At 39.5% G+C, this 13246-nt stretch overlaps 1 protein-coding gene across 1 annotated transcript in view; it reads right to left on the bottom strand.

Annotated features, from left to right (window-relative positions):
- LOC109839115 (F-box protein At5g07670-like) overlaps positions 1–13246 on the bottom strand; it is an 83582-nt gene that overhangs the window by 12451 nt on the left and 57885 nt on the right. The window contains exon 2 of the mRNA XM_020407547.1: positions 6333–7464. Within this exon, the coding sequence (XP_020263136.1) occupies positions 6333–7464 (1132 nt within the window). The remainder of the gene's footprint in view (positions 1–6332; positions 7465–13246) is intronic.

The following is a 13246-nucleotide window of genomic DNA, read 5'->3' as shown; positions in this document are numbered from 1 at the left end:
TTGTGATAAATGCATCATGCACTTATTAGAAATAAGTGATGATCAAGTCTGGTTGGTTTATGCTCTAGGTAAGTCAGTAATCAAGTTTGTTGAGGGAGTTGTATTAACTGAACAGATTCTATATTTCCCCGTGTCGACTCTACAGAGAACGTTTCATGTCCTCTAGTTGAGAAAATAGTTCTAAGATTTACAGTCTTACATTGCAAGTTTTAAATCGACTCTTTCTTTCTTATTTCATATATCTCTATAAAGCATTTTGAAGAGTCTAATCACTTCATCAAGGTGTCTCAGCATGGCCCTCAACTCCGCTTTCCTCATCATCTCCTTATTAAAGAGACGAGTCAACATCATGTGTCGTGTTTTATAGATCACATTGACATTATGTTTGCTTCATGTTTTGAGCTTGTTCACCAGTATTCCATTGACTTTTAGGGAATAGAGCTAGACGATTAGCTATCCTCCGTCAGGGGATGTCCATCTTCACTGTGACCACAACAAGGATATTACTAGAATAGTTTGTGATAACAAGGTTTCTAATATGATTAATTCTGATGCGGGCATCCAGGAGCATACACGGGATTTTCGCCGTGTCTACCAACGTAGGAGACGTCGCGCGCCAGCTGTGCACCAGATTCCTATCATCTGGTTCTGATTGATGACAGATTTAATAGCTGAGATTGATTGATTAGGATCCCTATTTTGTTGCATTTTGAATTTCGAATTTGACTTTTGAATTTCAAATTATGGTTTAGATTTGGCAAGTAGTTAGTTTTAATTTTCTGATATTTTGAGAGAGATTCTGTGAGATTTCCAAAACTGTAATCTTTCTCTTTAAAAGAAATTGTTGTAATCAGAAGAAGGAATTGAAGAATAAAAACGAAAATTATCTTGCTTGATTGTGGTGTGAAACCCTAGCAGTAATCTCGTTTTCTTCTCTGCAGAAATTAAAAGAAAAACAAAAGAAAATAAGAAAATCGCACTGTTCATCTCCCTCCTCCATCTCAAATCACAAAACCCATCATATTCCCCTGCTCCCCTACAAACCCATTCCACCCCCGACGCTCCACAACCGCTCCAAACAACACCCTCCACCGACTAACCGCACTTCGATCGCCTACCTCCGGCAATCCGCCAGCACGCCCGACAGCGGACCGCCTCTCCTCCACCATCATCAACTGCCGCACCTCAGTCGCCGGCCGCACCAGACGCGCCCGCCTTCATCCGCTGTCTCCGCCCGGCCAGGCCGCCGCCGCCTTATCCGCGACGTCGCCCGCTTGCTCCTCTCCCTCTGCTGTGTTTTCTCTAATTTTTCTCAGAACGAAGGAAGAATGGAAATATGGAATCGCCGATCAACTTATTCAGACCCTTGTTATTTGATGGCCTACTTTGGGTCAGACCTGGACCGTGTCCCAGTGGTTCAGATCTGTTTATTCTTGGGTTCATTTGTATTGGTCTGCATTTGTGATTGCTCGATTCTATTGACCGTTGGTGTATGGTTGATCCTGATGCTGATGACGGAATCGTGCTAGATCCAGAGACCGGCATCGTAGATTTACAGCTTTCCCCGTGGTTTGATTATCAGTCATTCGAGAGCGTGCCCGAGTACGTTGAGCGCGTGACTCATCAGATCGTTGACAGCATAGAGAGTAGCTTGGGAATCAGTTCGTGGCATCGGCGTTTCCATCCAGATACACCGCTCCATCCTAATTACGCCGCCCTCGGTGGAGAGCTTCCACCCCTCATATTTGGCGTCGTTGAGCCACCTCCAGAAGATCCTCCCGTTGATCCAGTTCAGCCCGACGAAGGTCTAATTTTCTTTCGCCCAAATATTTTCGGAACTGCTATTGCTTGCATGTTGCTATCAATATTATTATCAATCGTATTTGTGCTGTATTCAACTTGATTAAGTGAGCGAGCGAATCTGTTGCTAAGTATTTCTACTTATCTAAATATTACAATTTGAACTATATTAAGAGGACGAATCATTACATCTATTTTTCTGGATAATTCACAAAAGATTCGAACTTAGTACATTGCAATTTTTGCTTAAAATCCATCGAAAGCTTTTTCTGGATAATTCACAAAAGATTCGAACTTAGTACATTGCAATTTTTGCTTAAAATCCATCGAAAGCTACACTTTATTCTTGAGCTTCCTGCCTAGATCGATCGCTGATTTGGCGAAACATTGTTGTCGTTAATCTTCATACCTGCATCACATTGTTTCGCATCAAATTCATTCTCTTGAATTTCATCTTGACATTGCCTCCTTTTGGGGCTCTATTCCACCATTTCCATTCGAGGTTGTTTGTTGCCTATATATTGAATTGTGCATTCAATGAAAAAATGACCAGTGTTAGGCAAACAAGACAGTGTTCGCAGAAGTAGCGGATGTGGTCATAACGTGAGACATTGCGGGAAAACAACCTTAGAAGAAGAGAGGAGATTTGGTGAAAAAGTAAAAAGAGAAGAGAAAGGAGCGAACTTAATTGGAGTTCCCCAACTTAAGGGGATTTATTATTTCACTTATATTATTTCCCAAATCTATAATTTACCCCAACTTTAGCATGTCCCACAATACCCCCTTAAACTTTGCGTTTTCCTAACGGACCCTATGACGATATTTAATGGCTATCTAAAAAAAATACTTCTTTAAAATAAAAACCCTAATTTTGTGTTTTTACAACAATCGTTAAATACTATTAGGGCCTATTCACAAAAGTTCAAAGCTAGGACTACGGGACAGACCAAAGTATAGAATAATAAAATTTCAGCGGACTATTGTACCCATCAAAGTTAAAGGCTTTAATTAGAACCTGGTCCTTTCTCTTCTTTCTAGTGTTTCCTATGCTCTCTTCTCTTATTCTAACCTTTACCCGTGATTTTCACATCACTGCTGCAATCGCTGATTCTGCGAATGACGCCTTGCTCGTCAACCAATGATCATTCTCTTATTAATACAGTTCAACAACGAGGTGATGCCAAGATGAATTTGGAGGCAATGATTTAAGTAGATGATTGGAGATCTATCATTGACTAGATTACCAATTAGTATTTTTTTCATAACTCCTCTTTACCAATTTTGTATTTTTTGTTACTCCAACGACTTTTGGTATTAAAAGTACATCAATGCACAATTAGCCATTTTCATTGTTGTCAGCGAAGAAATTGTTTGGTAAATTGCATGTGGCTTCACGTGATTAAATTTGAAAGGCTTAGAACATTGATGCATCTGTGTTTAAATGACATGGCAAGATTTAAGTGTCGTGTCAAAAATCAAAGACTGTTAAAGCAACCCTGAATTTGCCAAATTGCTCTATTTCTAAGTGAGAGAGAACTTGAATATGGCATATTGCTACAACTTGAGGCTTTAACTACTCAAATGTGGAGTGGGCATGATTAATTTCTTATTGTGTTCCTTCCTTTCAACAACTCTATATTAAATTTGTGCCAATATTATAAAAAGCGCTAGGTTGGCTAGACGCTGGACCTAATGTCTAGAGCCTGGGCGGCTGGGCGGAAGCCTGGGCGGCTGGGCAGAAGCCTAGGCAGGGACAAGGTCTTTTCCTATTTTTTAGTTTTCACTTACAATTACTGGTAGTAAATGCCTGTGTTATAGAAGGTCTAGGTGCTGGACTAACACCTAGACAGATTTCTTAAGTGGTGATGGAGGAGGTTTTGCTGAAGGTCGGGAGAGATAGAGGAGATGTTCATAGTTAAAGTTTGAAGGAGGTTAGAGGAAGTAGAGGTTGTAATGAAGGAAATCACGAACAATGCATAAAGGGTGTAGTCCATGTCAACAGACCATGCTCCCCTAGGCATTCTCAAAACCTAGGTGGGCAGCTTAGGTACCGTTTAGGTACTAGGCACTAGGTAGGCGGCCAAGATATGGCTTAGTCCTAAGCATATGGATAGGCGAGCTAAGCGAAGACTTTAAAAACATTGATTTGAGCCATAATTTTGCCCTAAAATATGAATATGATATCTAATTTAAGATACCTCAATGACTTTTGCCATGTCACCATGACTGTGCCACCTCGACAATTACAAATTCTTAAAAAAAAGTCATATGCAAGCTCATGACATCTTTTGCTTGAGATTGTTACCTACAGCGAAATTTCATATTAATTGCACATTTCATAGACTTTAATATCAAAAAGTCATCGGAGCAACAAAAATACCAAATTGGTAATGATGTGTTACAAAAATACCTAATAGGTAATTTAGCCAAAATCAGCTTTGCTGCCAGACAATTCTACAATATCCTTGTGATCACAAAAGCGATGAAGATTCCTAGTGTATGGCACTTAGGCGTCCATCTCTATACCATAAACATCAGCGTGAATCTGGCTAAGATGCTCAAAAAATAGGAAAACCATGATAGCGTCATGATTATGAAATGCAGTACAAGAGGACGACCTACCTCCTTTAGGAGAAGAAGACAACAGGGAACCAAAGCATGAGTTGAGTGCAGCTAAGCTGACAAACCTAAAGGTCAATGGACTCTTCAACATAGTTTAAGGAGATACGTTGCAGATGTTTCGTTGCACGTCGCCTAAGATTGTTAAGAAGCCAGAAAATGTTGATGCTGGTAATTTTCTCATTGACATTGTAATACTCTTACTCATCAAAAGTAAATTTCAACATTAGGATCTAAATTGTGGGGTATTTCATTATTTATAATACACTTGGTATCTAAGTAATATTAAATATGAGATTGCATACCAACTTGCAACTACAAGTAGCATGAAATATATTTATCTTTTTATTCAACCTTTGCCAAAAAAAATTAGTAACAATAGTGTCTAACCGTTGTAATAGACTACCAAACAATACCTCTCAAGGCATTTCACAAATAACACCTCACAAACCTACAAAAGGACTCGAACCAGCACCAAATATTGATTTCTCTGGTACACCAAAAAGCTGAGGTTGAACTGCTCGAGCCAAAACAATGAATTGGATAGCAAAAGAATTGGAGTTGCAACTAAGACATGAGCTCCTAATATTTTGTTTTCCTTAAATGTGATATATGTTGCATTGGAACTTCTATCATGAATAAATGCATGTGCTCAACACTTCTCATACTCATACCAAACACCGACACTCCATGGATACGCATTGAATACATGTATATATTTTTTTAGACATTAATCTAATTTATACTACATCTTTTAATTTAAAACACACATCATATATTTCTTAGTCGTATATCCTACACTCCACATTCACCTCGTAATCTATAATTCTATATTACCCTATATGGTAGAATTGCACTCTACAAAAGATTGTCTCTTAAGGATATCCTAGATTCTAGACTTCTCGAGAAGTACTGTTAGGCCAAAGAGATGCTGATGACAGAGAGCGCGAGGAGAAGAGAGGAGTAGAATAATGGAAGGTCAGCCAATCACAATGCAAGGAGATCAATCATATTTACATGTAAGAATAAAACTATTACCACAAATAACTGTTATTAGGTTTTGATGATTATGAGGCGACAGCTCGTTTAGCAAAATGAACCAGCAAGATATAGAAGTGGTGAGGCTCACACTATTTGATGTGAATAGAAAGATAGAGCGCACCATCTATCTAGTGGTAGCTCATATAGCAAAATGAGTTGTCACCTCATACCCATTATTTCCTTATTATTATTAATATCGATATCATCTGAGTGGGGTTTATTGCTTTATAGTTGTCACACTAGTGTGTGAATCGTGATTATTCAAGTCGATTACACATTAGTTCACTTGTGAAGAGTGAGCAATTGTTTAAGTATTATACTTATATGTCGTTAGAGCTATCCCTTGTCATGTGGGTTTATTAAATGTTTTTAACTAGAACTGTAGCATATAGGCAGCTTACATAGATTTCCACACTACTTGCAGTCATGTGCTTCATCTCTGGCCACTACACTTTCACCAAAACATTTGAGTAATATCAAGATTCTTTAAAATGTTATAACTTTCAAATTTAACAAAAGAAAGAATTTTTTATCATCATAGTCCCAAATAATTTAAGCCATCAAAAGATGAGTGTCTCCCTGTGATTCTTACTTCATGAAAATTAATCGTTGTAACTAATAAATCAATCCAGTGAATCCACTAAATCAATATGCATGTGTCTAGAAATCTAGGTATGACTATATTTACTAAATACTCAGAAGAATATTCGGGAATAAAACTTATATTCAACTCGAAAAATAATTGAATAGGTGATTTGATGACATGCTCAACTAATTCAACTTTTGGTTGTCACTTTCACCCATTTAATTATCAATTCGACAAGTACTAAGCTCAGAAGAAAGCTACTAGAACATGTTTAATAGCTTGTTACCTGCAAATCCTAGCAACACCAAACATCTCATCATCTAGCCCCCAACAATTGTGAAACATAATCTCTCTCGCTGACTCGCACATCGTGAACAAGGCCTTCAAGCTCTTTCTATCCCTCAACTGGCACCGCTGAATCTGAACCCTCTCGATCGTCCGGCATGAACCCAAGTGTTCTAAAGGCCCAGGATCCTCATCAACCTTCCTACAACTCTGAAGCTTCAATGTCTTCAAATTCCGACAAAAAGAGAGCCCAGCCATCCACCCAGCATCCATTCTGTTGTCAGACAAGGTCAGCTCCTCCAGCATCAAGCAACATCGGCCAATAGCGCTTATCCCATCATAGCTCCCTTCACACCCACTGAGCTCAAGCTTTACCAGCCGCTTGCAACCGTGGGCGAGGATTGTAAGCCCAATGTCGCTGACGCCTGGCCCACTGTAAAGACCTTCTACTGACCCCACCAGCTTCAAGATCTGCAGATTCCTAAACCCAGAGACAGAGCGAAGGGCGAGATCAGTGCAGCAGTGGAGTTCCATTTCTTGAAGAGTGTCACAGGCATCAGAGACTGGAAAAAGCCCCGACTTAGTCCCCGCCACCGACAGCCTCCGGAGGTTAGGGCAGCCTCTGGCAACAGTCTCAAGCCCTCGGTCGATGGAATCAGAGTCAATGAAGGGACAATCACCAACAGTAGGAAAAGAAACCTGGTCCATTTGGATGGAGACGTTGCCACGGCTGAGGACAACCTGGCCAGAGCAGTGGAGAGGCCGAGAATCCGAGGAGGAGAAGACGGCGGGTACAAGGTTGAGGTCGGTGAGATTGGGGAAGCGGGAGAGGAGGCGAGGGAGTGACGGCCATCGGCGAATGGGATAAGACGGGATGCGGCGGAGGCGTCCGGAAACGAGCCATGTTAGCGACGGGCAGCGAGAGAGCGGAGTCTCGAGGAGGGGGAGGGGAATTTCGGAGAGAATGAGGAGGATTGAGCTCGTCGAGAGGAGGCGGTGACCGTCGGCCCGGTGGGAGAGGGGGACTGCGAGCGGGAACCGGAGCGAGATTGGGTGCGGGAGCTGGAGCGGGAATGGGAACGAGATTTTGGGGGATCTAGGGTTAGGGTTTGGTCGAGCTGCTGATGATGATTCTGATGCTTATGAGGATGCATCTTGTGAAGGACATGCTGGTAATTGTTGGAATCTTTGAAGGGTCTTTCGGGGAACCAGAGGTCCGGCAAGCTTTTCAGGCGGTGGAGCGGGTGGTGGTTATTGTTTTGATGCATTAATTAGGGTTTCGCTGAAGGAAGCATCGCCGTAGATTTTTCCCTCTTTTCGACTTCTGCGGAGTCTTTTTCGGTCTTGGAGGTAAGGAGGTTTCTTTGTGGGCCAAGACTTTTGGGTTTATTCCGTGTAGATGAAGAGACAATAGGACGTGAAAATTGGGTTCTTTTTGTTAACATGTGAGGTGACGCCGTGACGGTGTGTTTGGATGAGGGGGCGAAAGTTTAAGGGCTTGGATATGCGCTCAGAATTTAGTGTAATTAAGTTAAGGTAACGTAATGGAGTACATAAAATTTATTTAGAAAATACGAAAGGAAAATCAAAGAGAACTTATTTCACCCGCAGGGCCGGCTCCGAGGGTGTGCGAAGGGTGCGACCGCACAGGGCCCCCGAAAGTTGGGGGCCCAATTTTTTTTGGTAAAATAGGTTGCTTCCAGCTCCGTGACCCTTCTCCTCCCCCAAAACCAGCTACTCAAACCAGATCTCTCTCTCCCTTTTCTCAAAAACCTTCTTCCTCCCCAAACTAGAACCCCCCCGCCCCCACCAACTCCAAGACCCTTCTTCCTCCCCAAAACGAAGCCTCCCAAAACGGTATCGAATCGACCTCTCTCTCCGCCACGACACCGCCGCTGCCAGATCCGCTCAAATCTGCGCAGATCCGCTCAAATCTGCGCAGATCCGCTCAGATATGATCTCCAATGGCGTCGAGAGAGGGGTTCGTCTACATCGCCAAGCTCGCGGAGGAAGACGAGCGCTACGATGGTAAGATCTCTCGATTCAGATCTACGGCAGCTCTACAAATGGACTCCGATTTCTCCATCAAAAAACGATGGAGTTCCTGCCACACCCGAGGACCCGTCGAAGAGGAAGTTTCGCTATGTTCCAGTACGATTCATCTGTTTTTTTAATTATAGGGTGAGAAATTTCATGCTTTGGCTGTTCTTTAAAATCCCTTTTGTTCATTATGATAATTTTTGTCGATTTATTTCATCCAAAATAGTAATTTAGGACGTGGGTTTTTCTTTTGGATACTCCTGGATGTAAATTTGGTGTTTTATATGGAATCATAACTTGAGTATGATCTGATTTTCGGAGTTCTTAAAAGAGTATTGAAGTGTTCCTGAATTCTTATTCGGCAGAGAGTGAGGTTTTATTTTGGTAGAGAACCAGAGGGATACTACTATTTTTTTGGGACATAGGAAATGTGGCTTCTTGGTCATTGGATGTGCGTGAGGTTCTAAGAAACAGAAATAGTTGAAACCATTTAAAGAGGATGAGCAAGAAGGTGGTTATTAGAGAAGTTGATTGCTTGTAGGAAGGTGATGACATTTGCCGATGACGGGCACTCGAATTTATTGATATTTTGTATATAGAGAAGAGCCATGTGTTTACTTTTCGCACAGGGCCCCTAAAATCTCAGAACCGGGCCTGTTCACCCGTCTGGGAAGTTTAATAAAATGAATGGAATGGAATGGAATATATGTAAACTTACATAACTAATTTTACATATTATAAGTGTTTTATTGTTAGAAGTTTGAGGGTAAAATGGCCTCACCATAATTATTTTTTTGGGAAAAATGTGTTCAGGCCCCAAAATGAGACAGTTCATGTGACCTGCCCCCTTGTATTTTGGCCCATGTGATTCAGCCCCAAAAAGTACTATTTAATATTTCAAGGCCCCTCCACGTCAACTGTATAAAAAAGAGATTGTATTTTTAAAATAAAACCCTGAAATTACCTCTCCACTTATCTTCCCCAGACGTCTGATCCATAAAATACATGGAAAGTCACGCCCATTAATGTGATCTGATGGGGAAAAAATGGAGGGAAATTTCCCGCCCTTTTTTGAACTCTATCATGAGCAATAACTCATGTTAGTTCTAAGTTATTTAATGTTAGTTCTAAGTTATTTAATGTTAGTTCTAACTTATTTTATGTTAGTTCTAACTTAGTTCTATTTCATGTTAGAGCTAATGTTAAGTAGAACTAATATAAATACTTTAGGCTATTTGGTCTAGTGGTAAACCTTATTTTATATTAGTTCTAACTTATTTTATGTTAGTTCTAACTTAGTTTTAATTCATGTTAGAGCTAACTTTAAGTAGAACTAATATGTTTATACCATGTTATAGTGGCTATGTTAGTTCTAGTTGAGCTCATGTTAGTTCTGGTGGTTCTCGTGTTAGTTCTAGCTGATTTCAAGTTAGTTCTACTTCCAGCTAATGTTGGTTCTAATATAAGCGTTAGTTCTAGTGGCTATATTAGTTCTAGTTGAGCTCCTGTTAGAACTGACACGATACCTGTTAGAATTGATACTAGAGAAGCTAGAACTAACACATCATCAAGTAGAACTAACATGGCGTTTAGACCTAACAATTACGCTAGAACTAACAACTTAAATAAATTAGAACTAACACGATACCAGTTAGAACTAACACTGGAGAAGCTAGAACTAACACATCATTAAGTAGAACTAACATGGCGTTTAGACCCAACAATTATGTAGAACTAACGACTTAAATAAATTACAACTAACACGATATCTGTTAGAACTAACACTACAGAAGGTAGAACTAACACGGCATAAATTAGAACTAATATCGCGTTTAGACCCAACACTTACGCTACAACTAACGCATTAAATAAATTATAACTAACACGATACCAGAACTAACACTAGAGAAGCTAGAACTAACACATCATCAAGTAGAACTAACATGGTGTTTAGACCAACAAGTACGCTAGAAATAACGCATTACATAAATTAGAGCTAACACGATACCAGTTAGAACTAACACTGGAGAAGGTAGAACTAATATAGCATAAATTAGAACTAACATGACGTTTAGACCCAATACTTACGCTAGGAATATCACATTAAATAAATTAGAACTAACATGATACCTGTTAGAACTGACACTGGAGAAGCTAGAACTAACACATCATCAAATAGAACTAACATGGCATTTAGAACCAACAATTACGCTAGAACTAACGACTTAAATAAATTAGAACTAACACGATATCTGTTAGAACTAATACTGGAGAAGCTAGAACTAACATGGCATAAATTGGAACTAACATGACGTTTAGACCCAACATTTACGCTAGAACTAACGCATTAAATAAATTAGAACTAATACGAGCTGGTAAAAATTAGAACTAACATGAGCTGGTAAAAATTAGAACGAATTGCGATAGAACAAACATGAGCTAACTCTAGTTATTTATGCTATTTTTTAAATTCTATCATGGGCTAACTCATGTTAGTTCTAACTTATTTCAAGTTAGTTCTAACTTATTTTAAGTTAGTTCTAACTTATTTCATGTTAGTTCTAATGGCAAGTAAGAGCTAACTTTAAGTGGAACTAACATTAATACTTTGGCTACTTGGTCTAGTGGTAAAGCTTGGTAATTTGGAGAGGAGGTCAAGAGTTCAAACCCCTACACCTACAATATATATTTAAAAGTCTTTGATTGGGCCTTGGGCCTTGAGGCTCTTTGTTAGTTCTAAATAATTTTATGTTGGTTCTAACTTGCTCTATGTTAGTTCTAACTCACTTCATGTTAGTTCTAACTTGCTCTTTGTTAGTTCTAACTCACTTAAAGTTAGTTCTAACTTGCTCTTTGTTAGTTCTAACTCACTTCATGTTAGTTTTAACTTGCTCTTTGTTAGTTCTAACTCACTTAAAGTTAGTTCTAACTCACTTAAAATTAGTTCTAACTTGCTCTTTGTTAGTTCTAACTCACGTCATGTTAGTTCTAGTTCTAATTCATGTTAGTTCTAACTCGTTCTTTGTCTAACCCACTGCATGTTAGTTTCTAGTTCTAATTCATGTTAGTTCTAACCCATTGTATGTTAGTTCTAGTTCTAATTCATGTTAGTTTTAGGCTCTTGTACTCTTTGTTAGTTCTAACTCATTTTATGTTGATTGTAACTCACTTCATGTTAGTTCTAGTTCTAATTCATTCATTTTATGTTGATTGTAACTCACTTCATGTTAGTTCTAGTTCTAATTCATGTAGTTACTTTCACCAACATAAAATCTATAGATTGTTAGTTCTAGTTCTAATTCATGTAGTTACTTTCACCAACATAAAATCTATAGACAATTGGGAGTACAAAAAGCTCATACCTGATGTAGTTACTTTCATCATCCTTCTCAAGGGAATGGCTGTGCAAGGAATGTTGAAGGAAGTAGCAATAATTTTCTTTCAAATACTAAAGAGGGGATTTATGCCAGATGTCGTAGCATACTGCAGTTTGGTCGATTGCTTATGCAAGCATGGCAATCTAATTGCTGGGTTTAAACTTTATAGAATGATGCTTAAAAATGGTGTTCATCCTAATATTGTTGTTTATAATGTTCTCATAAAGAAGGTAGAACGGACAGAACTAACATGGCAGCGAACAGAACTAACATAGGAGATAACAGAACTATCATGAAAGCGGGTAGAACTAACGTAAGAGATGACAGAACTAACATGAAAGCTGGTAGAACTAACAGTCCAGTCTTCAGAACTAACAGTCCAGCCTTTAGAACTAACAGTTCAGCCCTTAGAACTAACATTCCAGCCCTTAGAACTAACATGACAGCCCTTAGAACTAACATCCATAGTTCTAATTGTCCTTGTCCCCCCTTTCAAATTCACAGGTTCTTAGATTCTTTAGTCGACTTTTAATCACATTGTCTTCAATTTTTAGCTAAATGTCAATATGCCTGAAGATTCAATGTGAGCTTTTGAAAATTTCTGTTGTTAATCTCTTATACAGAACTCTGTCAATCACCAAATCACACAAGAAAAAGACATTAAAGTAAAACCCAAACCGCTGTTCAAGAATCCAAGGAGATCTCATTCCAATTAAATGAAAGAGAAAAACTACAAAAACCCAATATCGATTCCTTTCATAAATTACAAGAAAACAATAGCACTATCTTGATTAAGACATTGATTTGGGTAAAGATATTCCGTAACTTAGAAAGGGGAGAACAACGATGCATCGGACCAAAGCTCCGGGCTCCGTCAGCTCGCGGGTCCCACCGGATCATGTTCTGTTTGTTGTTGAACCCGCGTTCACGAGCTGTTTCTAAGATGACTCCCCGACCTCCGACTCCATGACCACCGTCCTCGCCTTCGCCTTCCACGACCTCCCCAGGGTCTGATCATTTCCAGTGGTCATAACGGAAGTGAGAGAGAAGGAGAAGTTGAGAGATAGAGGAGAGAGAGAGAGAGAGAGAGAGAGAGAGAGAGAGAGATGGGATGGGATGAGGTTAAAGGGATGGGCGCAATTACCAAGCTCAATCAAATCAAAGGGTAAATTTGTAACTTTTGTTGGGCTTTTCTCAGGGTCCGATATTTTGGGTTCTTAACACAAATACAGTGTGTATTTGGAGCTTATACACATGGGTCAGAATACAAGGGGCGTGTCACATGAACTTTCTACTTTTGGGGTCTGGATACATTGTTTCCTATTTTTTTATTAGAAGTTCCATTAACTTCACTTCACCTAGATACACCACAAATTGGAGGGGAACAAAAACTTGGTTTTTTCCTCTCCTTTACCTTACCTTCTTCCCCGTTATCTAGCATAAGTTAATTCCCAAATAAGGAAAAAGAGTTACCTAACTTCCCCTACTACTCATTACC

This window comes from Asparagus officinalis, chromosome 4 (assembly GCF_001876935.1).
Source record: "Asparagus officinalis chromosome 4, Aspof.V1, whole genome shotgun sequence".
NCBI classification, from domain to species: Eukaryota; Viridiplantae; Streptophyta; class Magnoliopsida; order Asparagales; family Asparagaceae; genus Asparagus; species Asparagus officinalis.
This window is presented reverse-complemented; position numbering and strand designations above follow the sequence as displayed.